The sequence below is a fragment of the Poromitra crassiceps genome, assembly GCF_964638095.1.
Source record: "Poromitra crassiceps genome assembly, chromosome: 11".
NCBI lineage: Eukaryota > Metazoa > Chordata > Actinopteri > Beryciformes > Melamphaidae > Poromitra > Poromitra crassiceps.
Genome location: NC_139643.1, coordinates 15,434,839 through 15,458,857, shown reverse-complemented (window position 1 = coordinate 15,458,857; position 24,019 = coordinate 15,434,839). Strand labels below are relative to the sequence as shown.

Below are 24,019 nucleotides of genomic sequence, written 5' to 3'. Positions count from 1 at the left end.
TCCAGGAATATTATTTACATTTATAACGATAATGGCGCGCGCCTCCGAGCCTGACAACCTCCCTGGCTGTCAGGGGTCGTCTCTCGGAGATTGCAGGCGGGCGGGCAGCACCCATTGTCCGCTCGCTCCGCACGAAGCCGGTGGCTGCCTGGTACTCCGCGGATCCCACTCGCGTAGCACGACAACACACTGAATCCCACCCAATTTTGGGGTGGAACACGCCAGGATTGGCCGATGCCAAAGCCAGTCGACAGAATTGTCAAATCAAATCATCGACACTGTATATCAGGGATGGGCAATTATTTTTCATGGGGGGCCACATGAGAAACCCAGATTGTTGCCGGGGGCCGAACAAATATTGTCATGCCGTAACCCATGGATGGGTAACTTTGATGATAGAGAGGGCCACAAAAAATGTCCTCGCTACCAGGTTTTGCTGAGGGCCGAACGGCGCCAGCGCAAAAGATTTGGTGCATTTGAAGCCAGGTTTAGAGGAATAACTCATTTTAAATTAACAGTTGTGATGTCATTATTCAGTCTTAACCACCAATATTTGATCCTTTTCTCACTCACTCCTATGTCACCACCTGCTCTCAGGGCTTGAAATTAACTTTTTTGACCACCTGCCAATATGGCTGCTAGATTTTAAAGTTACCAGCCAATTAGAATTTCGACTAGCTGAAATGTTTTTCTTGAAATAAATCAGAATATGAGTGGGTTATCGGTAAGTGTCCCGGGATGATCAAAGCCTGTGTTGAGGGTCACACGAACAAAAATGCAGTCTTGAAGCTAAATAAATCCAAAACCAATGAGTTATTTAAGTTTTAAAGGCTTTAAATCCTCTGTTAAAAAGTGGCTGAGGGAACGTCAGTCTGTCGTGGAGGTACTGCAGGTGGGCCATGGAGGTACTGCAGGTGGGCCGTGGAGGTACTGCAGGTGGGCCGTGGAGGTACTGCAGGTGGACCGCAAGTGGTCTGCCAACACTCTACATGGCTGCCTGTAGCAGGGTCATTTCTAAAGCTACTGTGGAGATCCTGTTATCAGAAGAAACTAGAAGACCTAAGGCCAAGCATAATACCAAGCATAATATGCTAGCCTGTCGGGAAGGGGGGTAAATAATGCTCGAAATGTAGGTAAAAGTTTTGCAAGTCTCCCCTTTACAGATAAGGTAGCATTTTTCACAGCTTAGCATTAATAGCTTGTGGATTGATTTCTTGTTGTTGCTCATCACATTTTGTCTCAACAAATGTGTTATGCATGCAAATACTTCTGATGAGTAAGGGGGGATAAAATGTTGGCAATCTGCTTTTGGGTATTTTGCTGAAATGTTTTTGTATGTGGATTAATTATTAATTAATTATTAAATAAAAAGGAAACTAAATCAACAGAATATAAAGTATCGGACCAATTCTATATCTCATGACTTCCTGTCTTCTCAGGAGAGCTGGATAACAACAAACTCAACGTTTTAAGTTCTTACCTTGGCTCAGCAGAGGGCTGTCCATCTTTGAAGGTAAAAGGGTGACCCATAGACTGGTCACTCTTCATAGACACACAGCTGGGTACAGGGGAGTCTGCCCTCTGCTGCTGGATCCTGATAGGAATAGGATTGACAAAGGAAGAGCAGTTTGAACTTCAAGAAAATCTGCATTTGGACCAGAAGGTCACTGGTTCAAATTCAGGAACCAGATAGAAAATCTGTGTGGAGAGTTAATGAGTAACATTCTCTGCTGTTGCTGCAAAACATACGAAAAATGATGAATAAAAACAAGAACAATGTTATGTATTATTGTTAAAATCTTGGTCATCTTCAGATGGAATTCGTTCATTAAAATGCTGTTACTTTTAACATTATAGTCACATTATGTTGACGTTGTTTCAGAAGAAGGGTATATTTTAAAATAAATTGGTGGATTAAATTGGTGGTTTCATAGACTGGATTTCTTACTGGTCTTCTTACTTATGTTCAGAACAACTAGATAACATCAAAGTTTACTCATTGTTTTAAAGAGGGGATGAGGAAGCGTTGCGTGTTGGGCTGGTTAGACGACTTTTCAATTTGTGGCTCCTTGTGAGGGCCTCTATTGCCTCACCCTTGTAGGCTGTATAATTGTTGATTGTATATAGTTCTCCCTGTCAGGTTGGGATTGCGATTCCTCCTACTACCTCTAGTCTGTGGGTATTGCTTTCAGCACTGGTCCCACTTGCAGTGCATTTACTGCATTCTGTGTCTCTCTCTTTCTCTTTTTTTGGGTACCCAATTTTTGTTTTTAAACTTTATTATGGATCTTCTTTACTTTGTATAACATCCATTATGTATGTATGCATTATTGTTCACAATGATTGTTGATGCAGGTTCTCTGTGAGACACAGGTGTGTCTGGGAGGTCTAATCACTGATTGCTGATGCTGAGTGCCCTGTGAGCGTGTTGAACCGGCGAAACCCCCCAGCTGTGCGGCTTTCACCGGCTGGGGGGATTAAGGAGGCAAGCCTCTCTTTTGACCGCCGGATGCGGACTCGTCCGCTCGCGCGGTCCCCAGGAGAGCTCCCGACCAACGATGGGCCCATGGCACCATCGATGGTGGGCTTGTCCCGGGGGCCTCCTGACGGCGGATAAGCGATCCAGGGAGAGCTCCCGACCGGACTCGGGCGCTGGGCACCGAGGACGGTGGGCTTGTCCCTAAAGCTACAAGCCGAAGGCTGGCCCTGAAGCCAAGCCCCGGCGAGCTGGGTTGGGTAGGCCCCTGCTGAGTCCCAGACCGAAGTTGAGCGCTGAGCTCCAACGACGGTGGGCTCATAGCCCCCCCCTCTTCCCCAGGGAGGTGACTAAGTACGGGACTGGTTACCCGCTCCAAGCGCACCTCCTCGTTTTGGGGGGCGGGGGCCGCGTACCCTGGCCTGCCGTGGGACGAATGATGGGCCCACCGCGGCTGGGTGGGGCGCATCCACTGGGGGCGCCCTAGCCGGTGAGACTCGTAACCGCTGACGCGGGGCGGTCCGCGGCGGCGGAGGCCCCGGAGGACGACTCTGCGCGCGCGCTTGGACTTGGAACCGCGGTCCTCCCCCTTCGCCCGCTTGGGCATGAAGGTGCTGACCGCCGCCGAGTCCCTCTGACGCGTCTCCAACCGCTGGGCCAAGTCTTCCACGGAGGAGCCGAACAGGCCCCCCGGGGAGATCTGAGCCCCCAGCAGCCTCCTCTTATCCTGCTCAGGGAGCTGGGTAAGATTTAGCCACAGGTGGCGGTGGGTGAGAACGGAGAAGGCCATGACCTTCCCACTGTTCTGCGCCAGGCAGTCTACCATACGCATGGCGTAATCCGTGGCCATCCTGAGCTCTGTAAACAGCTCGGGGGCAGGGTCACCTTGCATGTCCCGCAGGAGCACCGCCTGGTAGCCCTGCAGAATGGCCAGGTTGTTGGTCATGGCGGCGGACTGCCCCGCCGCCAAGTACGCCTTTTCGGCCAACTTGGCTGTAAGTTGGCACGCTTTAGAGGGCAAAGCAGGCCTCGCGGAGTTAGGGGCCAGGTGTCTGGCCACCATATCCTCGAGAGGAGGCATCGCGGTTAACGCGAGTTTATCCGCCCCCTCTAAGGCCGACCACGGAGCCATGCCCGCGCAGAGCGGCTTGGCCTCCTGAGGCCTTTCCCATCCTGACTGCACCGCGCGAACCACGTCTATACAGACCGGCAGCCGGGGCTTCGGGCGGGGTGCCTGTGGTGCCTGGAGTGGCTGGTAATAGCAACCCCGCAGCACTGATTCGAGGGGCGGAGGTGGTTCGGCCCGAGCGATGCCAAGCTTAGCTGCAGCCCTAGACATTACCCCCAGAAACTGCTTCTGATAGGGCTCGTTGAGGCTAGCCTCCGAACGGGTCCCTAACAGAGAGGTGACCGCGGTAGCGCGGTCCCATTCCTCCCCGCCAGACAACTCCTCTTGGGGGGCGTCCTGGGGGGGAATGATGGGGTCGTAGGGGAAAACCCCCCCCTGTTGTATCACAGGGTCGATGGGCTCGTCCCCCCAGTTCAAAATCTGCCGTTCGGGTAGGACCGGGGAGCCCTGCTCGTCAGGTAACTCCTCTTCCTCCGAGCGGTCAGACCCACCGCACGCGCCTCCCTCGGGAGGTGCATGGCTAAGCCGCGGGCCCACCTGGATAAAGAGCATAGCTCTCTCCCGTAAAACGGCCAGGGTAAAGCCTTCGCATGCCCGGCAGAAATCTGATTTCAACAGGGCGTCGCTAGCATGGTTGTGCCCGAGGCAAAACACACACTCGCTGTGGCGGTCCTGGATCGCCAATGTAGCCTCACAGCTAACACAGCTCTTGGCTGTCTCCCTCTGTCTCATGTCAGCCGCCCGGTTCATTGTGCGAGTAAGCAAGCTAACGCGCCAACAAGCCCCGCCGACTGTACCAGAATTAGCGGGAGTTAACCGTGTAAGCTGACTGTCTACAGTCGCTTGCAACGGTGAAGATGCTGGAGTGCTACAAGCTAGCTGCTAGCTGCACGAGACAACTAGCTAGCTATCTATCTAACGTTACTCCAGCCGGAGAAACGTGCGCGCTCTAACGCTAGTAGCTGGCGCCTAAAGTACCTAGCAAACAGAAGCAACCGCACAGATGCAAGCTAGCTAACTGTGACAACTGTGCTAATTAGCCTGTTGTTCTAGTGCTAACGGTACAAGCTATTCTGCACGTGTGCAACCTAGCTAAAAGTTATGAGTGCAGACCTGAGTCAGCGCTCAAGCCTAGCAACGTTACCCCAGCCGGGGAACGTTCACATGAGCTGCACGGCGGCAGCTAAACAACAGTTAACTTTAAGAAGACACCCTTAGCTTTGGATGGCTTGATCCGGCGCCGCTGGTGAAGAGCACAGGAATGGGTCCCCGAATCCTGATTTATCTCGTCCACGCGAACCTCTCGAGGTGGGCAAATCAACCGGAGCGAGTCTATTTGTCCAAGCTATGAAGAGCGCTAACTTTAGAGCTAACCGCGGAGCTTAAGAAAACGACGTCCTCACACTGGCTGGAAGAAGCGAAGAGTGGCGGACCCTGGGCTGACTGGCCGTGACGTAGTCACGGGGGCGAGGTGGGTTGGCCCAGTCAGCCCCAGGGCGGCACCACGTCACCTAAAGGGGCGTGGTCAGGTTTTAATGTAAAGTAATTTTTGGAGCAAAAATGACAGTCTTCCATAATGCTGCGTACGCAGCGAACTAGGCACTAGTGAGAGCTTGAGTTCGAAACGAAGTAAAACCTAACACCTACCATAGTCTAGTAGGAACGGGGGTCCCCATGCACCCGAAAGATATACTTTTCTAAACTAGATTTTTGTACTCCTCAAGGTGTCTAATAAACACATTTTGTTGTTACCCCATTGAAAGAGTGTCCCATGGGTCTGTTTGGCAGCCATCTTTATGGGCATATTGCGATGTCTGATGAAAATGGATAAGTGTCATAACTTTTGAACTATACATCATAAAACAAATGACAGCACTTTTCTGTATGATTTTGGCATGAGAAATTGATTGAGAGGGTTTGGTTTCACAATTTTAACAGGTTTGGTATAGTGAACCGAAAAAAGTATGAAAAATATATATAATTTACGCTCAAAATCTTGCAAAAAAAAAATCTATCTACATATTAGACCATGAGCCATGAATGGTTGGGAATAATGCTTATATTGATTTTTGTCAAGGTATACATCTCTAGAGTTAGAAAATATGTGATTGCACCATTGCAGCATTATCAATAAGTATTTTGAAAACTTTCTGTTCATGGCTAATTTATTGTATAGAATCTTTCACAGCCTTGGTCCACCGCCATTTAATCACTTTGTGGCAAATGATACTGGTAGTAGAACTACAACAGCCTCCACTAGAGGGGAGTGTTGAATGAATGAATGAAGTATTTTATTTGTCCGTTAGGAAAATTGGTTTGTACATCATGGTCGTGTTGTGTCCAATTCTGATCCACAAATTCTGGCCAGACAGCTTCCTCAGTCAAGGAGCAGGGCTGTGGAACACTATGCCAGCTGTCATTAAAGTCGAGCTGAACCCAAAAATAACTTTTATTTTCTTTTAGTTCAAATATCTGGGTATGCAGTGCACCTATTTAATAATGTATGCGAACAAATCACAAAAATCTAATTTCTTTAGTTTTTCACACTTTTCCACATCAAAAGTTCATTTTTCAAGATTTCATTGATAACAGTAATTTACAGTTTGCTGACGTCACCTAGTACTATCAAATTTCTACCCCATTTCAACCAATCATTTCATGACATGCAGCTGTCAATCAAATCTTCATTTTAGGATAATTTTCTCTTTCAAATGAAGGGGAAAATGGTGCCTAGCCCAAATGAGTTTCTAGCCCATAAACTAACTACTAACTTGAGCAATTATGCAAACTAAATCAAACGGTAATGTCTAAGAATGCAAAGAAATGTAACTGGCTCATTAAAACAAGCATTCCAGGAATATTATTTACATTTATAACGATAATGGCGCGCGCCTCCGAGCCTGACAACCTCCCTGGCTGTCAGGGGTCGTCTCTCGGAGATTGCAGGCGGGCGGGCAGCACCCATTGTCCGCTCGCTCCGCACGAAGCCGGTGGCTGCCTGGTACTCCGCGGATCCCACTCGCGTAGCACGACAACACACTGAATCCCACCCAATTATGGGGTGGAACACGCCAGGATTGGCCGATGCCAAAGCCAGTCGACAGAATTGTCAAATCAAATCATCGACACTGTATATCAGGGGTGGGCAATTATTTTTCATGGGGGGCCACATGAGAAACCCAGATTGTTGCCGGGGGCCGAACAAATATTGTCATGCCGTAACCCATGGATGGGTAACTTTGATGATAGAGAGGGCCACAAAAAATGTCCTCGCTACCAGGTTTTGCTGAGGGCCGAACGGCGCCAGCGCAAAAGATTTGGTGCATTTGAAGCCAGGTTTAGAGGAATAACTCATTTTAAATTAACAGTTGTGATGTCATTATTCAGTCTTAACCACCAATATTTGATCCTTTTCTCACTCACTCCTATGTCACCACCTGCTCTCAGGGCTTGAAATTAACTTTTTTGACCACCTGCCAATATGGCTGCTAGATTTTAAAGTTACCAGCCAATTAGAATTTCGACTAGCTGAAATGTTTTTCTTGAAATAAATCAGAATATGAGTGGGTTATCGGTAAGTGTCCCGGGATGATCAAAGCCTGTGTTGAGGGTCACACGAACAAAAATGCAGTCTTGAAGCTAAATAAATCCAAAACCAATGAGTTATTTAAGTTTTAAAGGCTTTAAATCCTCTGTTAAAAAGTGGCTGAGGGAACGTCAGTCTGTCGTGGAGGTACTGCAGGTGGGCCATGGAGGTACTGCAGGTGGGCCGTGGAGGTACTGCAGGTGGGCCGTGGAGGTACTGCAGGTGGACCGCAAGTGGTCTGCCAACACTCTACATGGCTGCCTGTAGCAGGGTCATTTCTAAAGCTACTGTGGAGATCCTGTTATCAGAAGAAACTAGAAGACCTAAGGCCAAGCATAATACCAAGCATAATATGCTAGCCTGTCGGGAAGGGGGGTAAATAATGCTCGAAATGTAGGTAAAAGTTTTGCAAGTCTCCCCTTTACAGATAAGGTAGCATTTTTCACAGCTTAGCATTAATAGCTTGTGGATTGATTTCTTGTTGTTGCTCATCACATTTTGTCTCAACAAATGTGTTATGCATGCAAATACTTCTGATGAGTAAGGGGGGATAAAATGTTGGCAATCTGCTTTTGGGTATTTTGCTGAAATGTTTTTGTATGTGGATTAATTATTAATTAATTATTAAATAAAAAGGAAACTAAATCAACAGAATATAAAGTATCGGACCAATTCTATATCTCATGACTTCCTGTCTTCTCAGGAGAGCTGGATAACAACAAACTCAACGTTTTAAGTTCTTACCTTGGCTCAGCAGAGGGCTGTCCATCTTTGAAGGTAAAAGGGTGACCCATAGACTGGTCACTCTTCATAGACACACAGCTGGGTACAGGGGAGTCTGCCCTCTGCTGCTGGATCCTGATAGAAATAGGATTGACAAAGGAAGAGCAGTTTGAACTTCAAGAAAATCTGCATTTGGACCAGAAGGTCACTGGTTCAAATTCAGGAACCAGATCTGTGTGGAGAGTTAATGAGTAACATTCTCTGCTGTTGCTGCAAAACATACGAAAAATGATGAATAAAAACAAGAACAATGTTATGTATTATTGTTAAAATCTTGGTCATCTTCAGATGGAATTCGTTCATTAAAATGCTGTTACTTTTAACATTATAGTCACATTATGTTGACGTTGTTTCAGAAGAAGGGTATATTTTAAAATAAATTGGTGGATTAAATTGGTGGTTTCATAGACTGGATTTCTTACTGGTCTTCTTACTTATGTTCAGAACAACTAGATAACATCAAAGTTTACTCATTGTTTTAAAGAGGGGATGAGGAAGCGCTGCGTGTTGGGCTGGTTAGACGACTTTTCAATTTGTGGCTCCTTGTAAGGGCCTCTATTGCCTCACCCTTGTAGGCTGTATAATTGTTGATTGTATATAGTTCTCCCTGTCAGGTTGGGATTGCGATTCCTCCTACTACCTCTAGTCTGTGGGTATTGCTTTCAGCACTGGTCCCACTTGCAGTGCATTTACTGCATTCTGTGTCTCTCTCTTTCTCTTTTTTTGGGTACCTAATTTTTGTTTTTAAACTTTATTATGGATCTTCTTTACTTTGTATAACATCCATTATGTATGTATGCATTATTGTTCACAATGATTGTTGATGCAGGTTCTCTGTGAGACACAGGTGTGTCTGGGAGGTCTAATCACTGATTGCTGATGCTGAGTGATGTCACTATAGACGGTTTTAAGTTGACAACAAAAACATTCTAAATTGAACCCCCGCTCACTTCCTGTTGCAGTGTTTGCTATGGACATAAAAGAAAAAAAAACATTCAAGTGCAGGACTGACCATTCCGTGAAAACCGTCTATACAGCTGAGCGGCGAAAACAAAAGTAACGATGTCAAGTGAATATCTCTGCAGTTTGCCGAATGCTGAGAAAAAGGAAGTGCTGTGGGGTTGCGCTCTGGTGAAAACCGTCTATATACATGCATTCATGTGTTGGGCCTCTACCCTGATGAAGGCTCTGCTGAGCTGAAATGCATAGGTCCCTGTTTTTACTTTGTTAGAAAATATGTGATTGCACCATTGCAGCATTATCAAGAAGTCTTTTGAAAACTTTCTGTTCATGGCTAATGTCTGTTTATTGTATAGAATCTTTCACAGCCTTGGTCCACCTCCATTTAATCACTTTGTGGCAAATGATACTGGTAGTAGAACTACAAGAGCCTCCACTAGAGGGGAGTGTTGAATGAATGAATGAAGTATTTTATTTGTCCGTTAGGAAAATTGGTTTGTACATCATGGTCGTGTTGTGTCCAATTCTGATCCACAAATTCTGGCCAGACAGCTTCATTACATTACATTACATTACGTCATTTGGCAGACGCTTTTATCCAAAGCGACTTACAATAACACATTTTTGTCAGCAATAGAGCAATCAACTATGCAACACAGTCTATTGTGGTACAAGTTTAGTTTAGGGTTGTTTTTTTTGTTGTTTTTTAGAAAGATAGAGAAAGAAGTTAGATCAAGAAGGGCCCAGATGGAGCCTGAAAAGGTGTGTCTTTAGTCTTTTCCGAAAGATCGGCAGTGATTCAGCTTTCCTGACCGAAGGTGCAGCTCGTTCCACCATTGAGGTGCCAGCTTCCTCAGTCAAGGCAGCAGGGCTGTGGAACACTATGCTAGAGAATAAAATGTGCGAGCTGAGAGCACGGGCACTATTCCAAAAAGACATAGCGCGCTGTAACGTTCTGTGTCTGACTGAAACCTGGCTCACACCTGATACAGCGGACCATGCCATCACAATACCCGGTTTCAGCGTCCACAGGGGAGACAGGGATGCAGAACGATCCGGTAAGACAAAAGGAGGAGGCGTTTGTCTAATGATAAATCAAAACTGGTGTGTGAACATCACTAACATTGGGAAGTACTGCTCAGCAGACCTGGAGTATGTCATGCTGCAGTGCGTACCGCACTACAGCCCGAGGGAATTCACGTCAGTCGCCCTCATTGCTGTGTACATACCACCTCAGGCAAATATCACCAACGCACTAAAGGAGCTGCAATGTGCGATTAGCGCACAAGAGGCGAAACAGCCAGAAATGGCTCTGGTAGTGGCTGGAGACTTTAACAGGGCAAACCTGAGAAGGAGAATGCCCACGCTTCACCAGCACATCCACTTCCACACTCGAGGCAAAAACACACTGGATCAATGTTACACAAACATCCGCCATTGTTACAAGGCCACACACCCCCCCCCCCCCCCCCCCCCCCCCCTTCGGCAAATCGGACCACGCCTCCATCCTGCTCATACCCAGGTATCAACAAAAACTCAAAAAACAGCCCCCAGCATTCCGTACCGCCCACTGCTGGCCAGACCAATCAGACGACATCCTGAGGGATTGCTTTGGCCAAGTAGTATGGGAGGAGTTCAAGGCTGCAGGAGACCTGGGCGAATATGCAGAGACGGTGTCATGCTTCATAAAAAAATGCACCGAGGACGTAGTCCCAACAAAAATAATCGAAATAATGCCAAATCAGAAGTCCTGGGTCAACAGTGATGTCCGGGCTGCCCTTCACGCCCGGACCACCGCCTTCAATTCTGGTTCACCAGAACAATACAAGCAGGCACAATATGCCTTCCGAACCACAATAAAAAAAGCACGGAGAGATTATGGAAAGCAGCTGGAGTCTAAACTGGACGCTAACAACCCCAGACACCTGTGGAGTGGACTCCATGCTGCCACAGACTTCAAAGGGGTGAAACAGCAGAACCCCAGCACGTCACCCACCCTGCCGGACGAACTCAACGCGTTCTACGCTAGGTTCGACCCCTCTGCCAGAGCGCTCACCCCCCCAGGCCGGCCCGGACGGCATCCCTGGGCGTGTCCTCAAGGCCTGCGCACACCAGCTGGCAGGCGTATTCACAGACATTTTTAACCAGTCCCTCCTCCTCCGGCAAGTTCCCTCCTGCTTCAAAACAGCAACAATCATCCCCATTCCCAAACAGCAGAAAGTGACCAGCCTCAACGACTGGCGCCCAATAGCCCTCACGCCCATAGCCAGCAATTGCTTCAAAAAGCTGGTTATATCACAGATCCGCCCCACACTCCCCCCGGACCATGACCCGCTACAATTCGCATACCGCCCCAACAGGAGCACAGCGGATGCAGTAGCACACGTGCTCCACACCGCCCTCTCCCACCTGGAGGGGAAGGACACCTATGTGAGAATGCTGTTTGTGGACTACAGCTCAGCATTCAACACCATAGTACCCTCCAGGCTGGTAAGCAAACTCAAGGATCTGGGACTAAGCACAGCAATGTGTGACTGGATCCTGGACTTCCTAACAGACCGCCGCCGGGTGGTGAGAGTGGGCAACCTCACCTCCTCCCCACTGACCATCAGCATATAGGAGCGCCACAGGGGTGCGTCTCCAGCCCCTTCTGGTATGACCTCTACACCCACGACTGCGTGGCGACTCAAACTTCGAACACCATCGTGAAGTTTGCAGACGACACAGCGGTCGTGGGGCTGATCTCCAGGAGCGACGAGACGGCCTACAGAAAGGAGGTGGAGACCCTGGAACAATGGTGCCAGGACAACCACCTCTTTCTGAACGTCTCCAAGACAAAGGAGATCATTGTAGACTACAGAAGGGGGGGGGGGCACACACCCCGCAATCACCATCAACGGCACAGTGGTGGAGAGGGTGGACAGCTTCAAGTACCTGGGAGTCAATATCCACCAGGACCTGACATGGGCCAACCACACCGCCACTGTTGTCAAAAAGGCCCAACAGCGACTACACAGACTCAGGCTCAGGATTCAGGCGGACTCAGGCGCTTCACCACCTGGTACGGGAACTGCACCACCATGGACCGCAGGGCGCTAAGAAGGGTGAGGCGCGCGGCCCAGCACGTAACAGGATATGAGCTGCCAGAACTGCAAGATCTGTACAACCAGCGGTGCCTCAGGAGGTCCCTGAAGATCATCAAAGACACAAACCACCCCCACAACAGTCTGTTCTCCCTGCTACCCTCAGGGAGGAGATACAGGGTCCCAAGAGCACGCACAAATCGCTTGAGGGACAGTTTCTTCTCGCAGGCCACGAGACTCCTTAACATATACAAATAGTGTAGTAGCCGTACTGTACCGCACTGCAGCTGCTACCATCATGTATGACTAATGTTCAACAGTATGTTTAATTAGGTATATGCTACTTGCACCTAACAGAATGTTATTATGTTTAATTATGTTTAAAGTATGTTCATGCCATTTGCACATATGTGCAGTGAATACGCCACTGTCTGTGGCGGGTCTACTGCTTTATTGCTTGTTGCCTCTTGTTTCTTTTTTTTTTTTCTTTTTTTTGCACTATGTTGTAACGGAGTCTACAGCACAAGAATTTCACACGTGATGCTTGTACTACGGAGTGACAATAACAATCTTGAATCTTGAATCTTGAATCTATGCCAGCTGTTATTAACACATTGAGTGCCAGCGACGCCATATGGCGTCAAGAGAAATTTACCGTAGGCTGCCAGCGACGCCAAATGGCGTCAATAACTCCAAATTCATATTTTGACGGGGGGATGTCGATCTAAGCCTCTTACATCGCCTCTTACAATATGGGAGCTATTGAATGTGTCTAACCTATTTTACAGAACCCTTAGGTGGCGACAGTGCCCTCCCGATTAGACAAAGGCCAGGAGAAAAGAGAGAAGAAGTCATGAGGAAACGCGGAAATCGCATCGATATGCTTGAAGCATAACGTTAGCTGTGCCTGTGAAAAGCAGTCATCTGCTGCCACAATTGAGCCCCATCCGTGTCGGCTGCGATAGTCCATCCATATGATTTAGTTGCCGACACGGCGACACCAGCGTCTTTCTGAAAAGTTACATTATTCTCAGCTGGGAGCCGAGGACACGCTGTAAAAAAGCGGGGGGATGCAGGCAGCGGACTTTTCAGTGCAGATCAAACTCAGAGCAAACCGCAGCAGAGACACTCGACTCCTCCCACCACGGAGGAGGAGGAGGAGGGGGGTGGGGCACGCACAGCGTTGCCAGACGTACGATAATTATCGTATTTGTACGATAATTTCGACCTCTGTACGATGTACGATCAATAATCCCCAAATCCCCCAAATGTACGATAATTTCATCATTTTGTGACACTTAGACGAATCCTACGTCTATCACTCTATCTGTTTATACAATCATCTCTTCAAACAACATATTTGCAGCCAATACGTGCAGGGTGTTTTGTTGTTGTTGCAACGCAGGCTGAGATCACAGTGTTGAAAGATCATGCCAAGTCCAAAAAGTAGCCTGTGATCAGCCGCAGTCCCCCGCGCTGGGGAGGGGGCGTACGATAATTTCACTCCAAAAACGATAATTTTGACCCTCTGGTACGATAATTCAACATTTGCCATCTGGCAACACTGGGCACGCAGAGCACTACAGCATACAACCATTGACAGTACACACACACCCAGGCAGCAGGCTCGATGCATAGAGAGCAAACAAGCTAGAATAGGCTATCTGATGCCCACCAGCAGTAAATCAAGACCAGCAAGAAGGTGTAGGGTCTGCGCACGCAGGGGCCAGCGCTGCTGGTGCAGCTAAAACATATTATTTGGCCAAACAAAATTCCTTTGTTTTCACTCTTTTATTGAAGGAAATTATTTTTGAGGTGTCATTATATCAGAAAATATTAGCTTCAGAGTCAATGATGTGCTTGAATGATAAAACAAGGGGTGATAAAACAGTGCAGGACATGTTGTGTTTTGAATATTGTTATTATGTTACACATCAAATGAAAGCTTTCAATGTGTAGTTTCTTTTGACATACTTTTTCCCGCAGGTAAACTAGACATTCTAACCTTTCATTTCAGCTATAGCATTTTGTTCAACTCAAAGCAGAATTCATTCTGTCGCCTTTCTAACATAAAGATGTGATTATCTCAGAAACTAATTTCAGCATGCTCTTTTCGGTCGAAAACACTCTTTTCAGAGGGGTGTATTTCCAAAATGGAACGGTTTATAAACACAGTTTTTTTTTAAATGAAACAGAAGGGTTCAAAGTTTCATTGAGGCTATTGGTTGTCCATATAAGAGGAACACAAAAAATGATATGGCTATATTAAAATGCATTGCGGCCTATGTGGCACAGTACAGCAACCTTTTGCCCAAGGGCCGTGGCACTCAAAGTGTTAAAGTCGAGCTGAACCCAAAAATAACTTTTCTTTTCTTTTAGTTCAAATACCTGGGTATGCAGTGCACCTATTTAATAATGTATGCGAACAAATCAGAAAAATCTAATTTCTTTAGTTTTTCACACTTTTTCACATCAAAAGTTCATTTTTCAAGATTTCATTGATAACAGTAATTTACAGTTTGCTGACGTCACCTAGTACTATCAAATTTCTACCCCATTTCAACCAATCATTTCACGACATGCAGCTGTCAATCAAATCTTCATTTCAGGATAATTTTCTCTTCCAAATGAAGGGGAAAATGGCACCTAGTGCCTGTCATCTGGCAGAGTTTCTAGCCCATAAACTAACTACTAACTTGAGCAATTATGCAAACTAAATCAAACGGTAATGTCTAAGAATGCAAAGAAATGTAACTGGCTCGTTAAAACACGCATTCCAGGAATATTATTTACATTTATAACGATAATGGCGCGCGCCTCCGAGCCTGACAGCCTCGTCAGGGGTCGTCTCTCGGAGATTGCAGGCGGGCGGGCAGCACCCATTGTCCGCAGTTTGCGAACTATACCGTGACTTTCGGGGGAGCCCACTTATTCACGTTGTCGGGGGGGGGGGTGGTGCAACCGGACGCGTGCGCGCCTCGGTGCGGACAGCTGCTGCGCTTTTTCAGAGAGGACTGCCTCTCTTCACAGTCTGATTCAGTCAGCACATCCGATACAGGCTACAGTATCATAAGCAGTACTAATGACCAAACCACATCAAACCTCCACACCGCATGCAGCTCTAAAAAGCAAAATCACAGTATGATCTCTATTTCCTCATTTGCTTTGCAATATGGCATATAATTGCAGCACACGATTTATCTGATTTATGTGCTTTTACACCATTGAGTTGTTGAAGTTGCAGGAGGGAGCTTCTTAAAAGACAGCCTTTCCTTGGCTACCATGTAGGCAGATTTGAATGCAGTTGCAGTTTCTTCTGTATACTTAGAATGGATCTCAATTACATTGTTTGTGAGAATCTCCTTTTGTTTGATTATTGAGATTTCCACGGCCCATTTATGTACTAGGCTATCCCGATGCTTGTAGATTTTTTTGTGCAATTTGTTCTGTGCATTGCTAGTGACATCCCCGTTAATCCACTCTTGCAATAAATGGATGCCAGTCATGTCACTTGCACTTTCAGAAATAAGAAGGGTTTTGCGTCTCTGCATACCGTACATCCCAAGCCTCCTCCCTCTTTAACGTCCAGCCATGGGCAGCGGGACTTCCACTCTCTCCACTGCTGACTCGTCCAGTTAGGCGGGCCGAAAGAGGGGCAGCCGGCGCCGGCGGTTGGGTCAGGTCCTGGTTCAGCAGCATCAACACCTGCTGCTTCTCCCGTCTGTGTCGTCGGCGCTTGCGGCGGGTTGTCTTGTGTTGGCCTGGCCGGATCAGCAGCGGCATCATCACCACCTGCTGCACCGGCAGTGTCACCTTCACCTGCGGCTTCTTCTCCTGTCTGTGTCGGCGGCAGAGATGGGCGAAAATACATCATAAAGTATTTTGATACAAATTACAAATACTTGCTCAAAAAATGTATCACAATACAAATACAAAATACTGGTCTGAAAAATGTATTTGAGATACAAATACGTATTTCGTATTTTGAAAATACATAAAAATACATTTTATAAAATCTGATAAAGAGCTGCAACAATTAGTCAATCCATCAATTCATTGCCAAATATTACATTAATTGCCTATTTTGATCATCTATTCATCATTTTGAGCCATTTCTATGAGGGAAATGACCTAATTTTCTGATTCCAGCTTCTCAAATGTGACATTTTCTGATTTCCTTAGATGGTAAATCATCTCTTAGTCCTCTGTGACAGTATTCTCCTTTGTCTACCCTCAACACATTACAGTTCTTTCATTGCAGTTTTAGCTGTTTTTCAGCACAGCTAATTTCTCCCTCACTTCAGCTGTTAATCACCTTCTGTGAGGGCTTTTGACTTACAGGCAGCATTTCTACATGTTAACCTCAAGCTTTGGAACTTTGACCATGTTAGCCCTAGATATCTGACATAACAGTATCCCTGGAGATGATGTGCCATGCAGGGGCGGTTATAGCATCAGAGCTTTGGGTGGGCTCAGCCCCCCCAAAGGTCATGGACCACTGAACCCCTAGGGGGGTCCGGGGGCATGCCCCCCCGGAAGAAAATTTTGTACAGTTTCAAGTAAAAATGGATCAAACTGGCGCACTTTGAGATCAAAATGAAGAGACTAGATCTATGAAGAACTACACACATCAATATCTTCTTTACCGTTCTGTGGTTTTACAGCGATGAAAAAATAATTGTTTCCCTATATATACTATATATATTCTGTATAAAGGTTACTATATGGTAGAATTATGCTTGCATAAATAATACCAAAATCACTTCAGGGGAGTTTCAAGTAAAGTAACATTTTGCTTTGTAGGCAAAACAAAAGTAAAATTAAATCAAAAGGGAACTTCCTAACTTATTGGTTGGAATAATATTCCGACAAGATAATAATATACTGTAAGCACTAAAGCAGGAGTTTCGATTCTGAAGGGCTTAATTTCATTCAGATAACAAGGGACCCGTTTGAAAATATGTTTGTCACTTATGCCCATGTTTCTCAAAAAACATTGCATCCATTTACACCCGCTTTACTGCGAGCTAGCATGACATGGCTGGCTGGTGCCATGGTAGCCTACCTACCTTCCTCCAGTCCACCTGTTTGTCTGGCAGGCACAGCGACAAGTTCTTTTGTTTAGCCTACGAAACAACGTTACGTGCTAATTTGCATATCAATATGCGCTAATTAAGTAACTACTAACGACTCTGACTGCTCAATGCTCACCTCACAGTTTCATTGATCATGAGTGGGGAGAACGATTGTGTGGACTGTGGAGGACCACTTCGCTGCTGTACTGTGTGTGTGACCTGTGTGAAGTGATGTGGGATTAGGCAGATAGATGGAGAAGGGAGCGCCTGCGCAGCTGCAGTTCTAGAAACTTTTCGGGTGGGCTGAACCCCCCTAAATTTTTGTCTCAGCCCACCCTAAGAACATAGAGGGGGGGGGGGGGGGAACACGCACACAGCGCATTGAGTGTAGTCAGAAACTGCTACTAATGTGACCACCATGGATTTGGAGAGGGAAAAAAAAAAAAAAAAAAATGCCTCTATTTTTTTGGGTGGGCTGAGACTATTTTTGGGTGGGCTAAAGCCCACCCAAAAAAGGCCCAGAACCGCCCCTGGTGCCATGGCTGCAGTTATGGAAATCGCCGGCTCCACGGGCTCCCAAAATCATGACTGACAGACAGACAGACCCCGCCCACCCACCTTGGTGCCATCGTGCAAATGTGCGCCATCGGCTCATACTACATCAGAGTTGCTCGAATTACATCACTGATGACATCACAACTGCCTGAGTGACATCACAGTTGAGCAATCAGTGGCTCGAGTGACATCACTGATGACATCACAATTGATCGAGTGACATCACTGATGACATCACAATCATGACCCACACTGCCGCCACAAACACTGCCACCCACTGCGCCAATTTTAATTAAGAAGATAAGTAGTTGTGTCTTTCTAATATGATACACTGGTTTGAATATGCTGTAAACCGTTTATTTTGAAGATAGGCCAGTGCATGCAATATCTAATCATCAATTTATATTAGTAATTTATCTCTGTTGGAATTTCCACCAATACAAGGCTTCATACTAGACGAAGAAGTGATGTGAAGTCTGACTCAAGACCCATCCTACTCTGCCTCTGATTTGTGATTGAGTTTGTTCTGAGGCTAAGCCAATCAGAGGTAGAGTAGAAGTAACATGTAAAAAAAAAAAAAATCTCCACAGTTTAAACCTGTGTCAATGGTAATAATGTGTCAATTTGAGAATAAAATAAGATAAAATTGAAGAAAAAAGTATTTTATGTATTTAAAATACACAAAATACAAGGTCTGAAACTATCTTGATACAAATTACATCTTATTTGTGTCGGTCCAGCCAAATACAAATTACAAAATACACAAATGTATTTGAAATACGTATTTTAAATACATGTATTTAAAATACCGCCCATCTCTGGTCGGCGGCTTGTCTCGAGTTGTCGTCCCCGTGCTGCTGCTCACAGTCCCCACAACATCAGCCGACGGTGGTGTAAAATCGCTAACTTCTTTATCCACATTTGGAGGAACTGGTTGTTGTTGTTGTTGTTGCAGTTCCTCATTTTTGTTCTTCTTAGTGAACCCAAAGCTTGTAAGGCTCCCTTGTTTTCTTTTTGACATGCTTAAGTTGCGAATTCAAGTTAGTGCCGCGCAATTAATTGTTTTGATTTCCTCATCTCATTTGCCTGACTCCACCTGCCTGCGTGAGTGACGTTTGATTTGCACCTACAGTGCTGGCAGCGCCGCCACGCTCGATGTGGTGAGGGCGAGAATAACATGCATTTTGGTATATCCTTACTGTGAATTCGACAGTGATTAAGCACACTCGGAATCATATCAAAATCGCGTAATTTTATGCAGAATCCATGATAAGGTACAGGAAAAACATCGAAAATACAAAGGGAAAATATATATATAGTCAATATTTTAGAGACCCCCCAAAGTTTCACAAGTCATGTTTTCAGGGGGTCTCTTTTTTTTTTTAGGGGAGCCAACGCCCCCCCAGCTCCCCCGTAGTTCGCACACTGATTGTCCGCTCGCTCCGCACGAAGCCGGTGGCTGCCTGGTACTCCGCGGATCCCACTCGCGTATCACGACAACACGCTGAATCCCACCCAATTTGGGGGTGGAACACGCCAGAATTGGCCAATGCCAAAGCCAGTCGACAGAATTGTCAAATCAAATCATCGACACAGTATATGGTCCGCCTCTCAATTTTTTTTCTGTCTGAAACGGACTCGGATGCACGTGACGAACGGGTTCACCTCGACTTTAAAGGCTGCAGTACTTTTAAAGGCTTTAAATCCTCTGTTAAAAAGTGGCTGAGGGAACGACAATCTGTCTTGGAGGTACTGCAGATTGGTCTGCCAACACTCCCGATTTTCGTGGGCAATCAAATGGCTGTAGCAGGGTCATTTCTAAATCTACAGTGGAGATCCTGTTATCAGAAGAAATTAGAAGACCTAAGACATCCATTGGTACCAAGCAGAATATGCTAGCCTGTCGGGAAGGGGGCTAAATAATGCTCGAAATGTAGGTAAAAGTTTTGCAAGTCTCCCCTTTACAGATAAGGTAGCATTTTTCACAGCCTAGCATTAATAGCTTGTGGATTGATTTCTTGTTGTTGCTCATCACATTTTGTCTCAACAAATGTGTTATGCATGCAAATACTTCTGATGAGTAAGGGGGGAGACAATGTTGGCAATCTGCTTTTGGGTATTTTGCTGAAATGTTTTTGTATGTGGATTCATTATTAATTAATTATTAAATAAAAAGGAAACTAAATCAACAGAATATAAAGTATCGGACCAATTCTATATCTCATGACTTCCTGTCTTTTTTTATACCTCGACAAGGATCCCACTTGAACTTTTACTCATGCTCATCTGTTTTAAAATCTTACCTTGGCTCAGCAGAGGGCTGTCCATCTTTGAAGTTAAGAGGTAGACCCATAGACTGGTCACTCTTCATAGACAAACAGCTGGGTACAGGGGAGTCTGCTCTCTGCTGCTGGATCCTGATAGTTATAGGATTGACAAAGGAAGAGCAGTTTGAACTTCAAGAAAATCTGCATTTGGACCAGAATGTCACCAGTTCAAATTCAGGAACCAGATAGAAAATCTGTGAGGAGATTTAATGAGTAACGTTCTCTGCTGTTGCTGCAAAACATACAAAAAAATTATGAATAAAAACAAGAACAATGTAATGTATTATTGTTAATATCTTGGGCATCTTCAGGTAGAATTTGCTCATTAAAATGCTTTGTTACTTTTAACAGTATATAGTAACATTATTATGTTGACTTTAGAAGAAGGTTGTCTTTTAATATAAATTGGTGGATTCATAGACTGGATTTCTTACTGGTCTTCTTACTTATTTTCAGGACAGCTAGATAACATCAAACTCATCAGTTTTAAACTCTTACCTTGGCTCAGCAGCGGGCGGTCCATCTTTGAAGTTAAGAGGTGGACCCATAGACCAGTCACTCTTCATGGACACACAGCTGGGTACAGGGGAGTCTGCTCTCTGCTGCTGGATCCTGATAGAAACATTAGAACACAGTGAAGATAACTGTGTCATTATGGACAATAATGCTACTGAGCTGTGACATGGAGAACATGGACAGGTAGAGATCATCATCTTACCTCTTAGCTTTGGTCCGGCTGTCATGTTCTCCAGACAGAGAGAGCTCCTCCTCTCTCTCCTCACACTGACTCATAGTGGAGCCAACACCTTGACACAAACACACCAACATGCTGTTAGCTGGACTCAGTCATGACTACAAGCTTTTCTTACAGTATAGATCACTTCTGCTGTGGGGAGGGATCACTCCTCACTGTGAAATGACTAATATACACTGACCTTTCTGCTCTGGCTTTAAAATGTCTTAAAGGAACAAACCAACATTTTGGGAGTTCACCTATTTGCCATCATGCCGATAGTAAGATGAGAAGATAGATGCATTTCTTTCCTTTGTGTGTGTAGTAGAAGAACAACTACAGCTAGTTAACTCAGCACAATGAATGGTAGTCAATGGTACTGGCTAGCCTACCCCCTCCCCCCCAAAAAAGCTTCCACAGTGCTCACCTGGCATAATCCAAGTCTCCACAAACCCTGAGATGCCAAGTCGACTTGAAAAGACGTCATTTATGCTACACACTGTTTCTAGCTGAAATCGTCACTTTAGCAGTCTCCTTCTTTGCGCACATGGCTACAGTGAAGAGTTCAGCTAAAAACAGGGTAAATGATGTATTTTCAACTCATCTTGGCATCTCAGGCTTTGTGGAGACTTGGAATACACCAGGTTTTTGTTTTGTTTTCTGTTTTTCTGTTTGTTTTTCCTCAGATTTTTTTTTTTTTATTTACCTTGGAAGATGTTTGCCTGGTGAATTCAAAGCATCCAGATCAACTCACAGAGACCTCCCTTCAGTTGTAGAGAGAGAGACAGAGAAGACGCTGCTTATTCTCCTTTGTCAGTTCTTGGTGTAAACATTTGATATGAGGGTGCGGCCATGTCCTCATAACTTCACAAAATCTATTTTCTGACAGCAAACCGGTCTAACCTGGTCACAGAAATCAGGTCTGAGCACATAGGCCCGAGGCAGAGAAATGACAGATCAGGTGATGTAATTCTGATGTGTTTTGTTCACAGTGTATCAACAGAAACACAACATGTATCTGAGGTTACAGACTAGTTCTGACACGTCCTGCATATTTCACCAATGCAGAGAACTGAGATTACAACCTAACTAGAGTTTATCAGGCTTCCACTAAAAGTCACAAATAAAACAATGTTCTTTATGGCCACTAAGAGAACAAATGTTGGATATTATGACACTATGAACACCATCTGCAAATAGCAGGTTCATGATTTGAAAGACTTTAGCAGCTCGTCTTGCAAAAGTCAACAATACAGTAATAAAACATGATGCCAGCTAGTGTATTCATCTAATCGTGTATTTGTTTCCCTTTATTTAAGGTAACAACAGAACAGATATAAACACAGCAGTTCATTCAGACGTTGCCAGACAACTGTCAGGCCCTCAACATTGATTGATTGATTGAAAAGTTTATTTCTATAGGGACAGATACATAAACATAGAGCATTCACAGGAAACAGTCTTTGTTATATATCCTGACATTTATAGCCTAAGCTAGTTTGCAATGTTTGTCCCTAGATGTTATAAGGCAAATATATTTGCCCATCTGCTCCATCCTCTGCCTCCTAGTGTCTCTTCCCCCTCCCTTTGTGTTTTTGATTATAGGATTGGAGCCAGGTGTGTGGGAGCTGGGCTGGGCCCCAGCTACCACAGCTGCCACTCATCACATCACCAATTATCTGCTCTTCATATGGCCCAGAGTCCAAGATAGCACCATAATGTAAACTCACAGCATGTCAGTTTATCGCCAGCTAATGCGCCTGCCTAGCCTAAACCTTTTTTCCTTGTGGAATACAAAGCCTGACCTCTGTCTCCTGTTCAGGCTCCTCCTGCCCGGACTCCTGCCGCCTGCTCCAACCTGCACATGCTGTCTGTCTGTCCCCTGTCTGTGCCTGCCTGGATCTCCGTCTGTCTGTTCTCCGCCTATACCTGCCTGGATCTCCGCCTGTCGGTCCTCAGCTTTCCTTCGGCCTGCTGGACCAAACTCCATTCAAATAAAGTGCAAACTTGTGAACTTGACATCTAGCCTCTGTCTCTGCCTTTAGAGTCTGAATACTAACAACAACAAACAATCAGTAAACCCATGTATTTACCATTACCTTGGATGTTGTTTTCCTGGTGAATTCACAGGATCAAGTCACAAGAGACTTTCTGCCTTCATCTGGAGAGAGAGAAGAAGAGACCCTTTTTACACAGAAATCCCGCAATATTGGTGTAAAGAGGTTTAAAGAAGATCCACCATTAGGCCACATCTGCACTTTTAGACCGAACCAAGCAGCCCCGCTATATTTCCGTGCTGTAGTGTGCTTTTAGATAGCATCCACCCCTCCCGGATTGAAATGAGGCGTGTAGACTGTAGCCCCCCTCCTATAATGCCCGGATGTAAACAAACCAGTCACGTGTTGTGAGGCCACACAAGATAATGCATAATGGCGATGACTGCGCAAGACGCTTCCACTCAACTTTGTTGACCACAAATGCTTCCAAAAGTTAAAGGGACTATATTTTGCCACACACCACGGCTCTGGGGTGAGTTGTTGATGTTTTATGATGTGCATGCCTACTCACCACAGAGTTGGGTTAGGCCTATAGGCTACAGTAGGAGCAAAGTGTGAATAGTACTAACTAACGTTAGTAGTTTTTCATAAGGGAACGCATAATAGGAGAGACAGACTGCAGATACGCTTTGGTTAACTTATTTCTGATAGTAGATCTGGAGGTGGTTTTCCCTCAGTCCTCGTGTAATTTTTTTAATGACTGAGCTGAGATTCCCGTCTTCCTGCGTCGTACCCTTTTAAACAGACGATTCGGCGCTGACACTAACTCCATTGCCAGAACGAAAGGGATAAGAAAATGACTCGCCATTCCGTCCCTCTGACTTTTGCACAGAAAGGCGAGGCGTAATAATCCCACAACGATCGCGGCTTTCACAGGCTGTGTAAAATGGGCTACTGAGAAGACAGCAGAGGTGGGAACAAGTCATTGTTTTGCAAGTCACAAGTCAGTCTCAAGTCTTTGCACTCAAGTCCCAAGTCAAGTCCCAAGTCATGACAGGCAAGTCCCGAGTCAAGTCCAAGTCCTAAACTTTTATTTCGAGTCCTAAACAAGTGTGCTCATACATTTTAACAACAGAGTAATAATATAACATTTACACACAAATAATAGATGCCTCTAAAAACATGATGCTAGCTTCCCGAGTCAGGCGCAAACCGTGTTTTTTTTTTGCGTTTAACGCCAGTTTAGCGCCTAAGGCCAGGGGGGAGGTATAGGGCCCTATATTTCTAATCTATGATCTAAATAGGCCGATTTTTG

The 24,019-nt window shown here is 45.6% G+C and overlaps 1 protein-coding gene across 1 annotated transcript in view; it reads right to left on the bottom strand.

Moving 5' to 3' along the window:
- Positions 1–1,589, bottom strand: part of LOC310784758 (NLR family CARD domain-containing protein 3-like) — an 81,003-nt gene extending 79,414 nt beyond the window's left edge. Inside the window, exon 1 of the mRNA XM_083645798.1 lies at positions 1,481–1,589. Within this exon, the coding sequence (XP_083501924.1) occupies positions 1,481–1,548 (68 nt within the window). The 5' untranslated portion in view covers positions 1,549–1,589. The remainder of the gene's footprint in view (positions 1–1,480) is intronic.
- Positions 1,590–24,019: the final 22,430 nt, after the last annotated feature.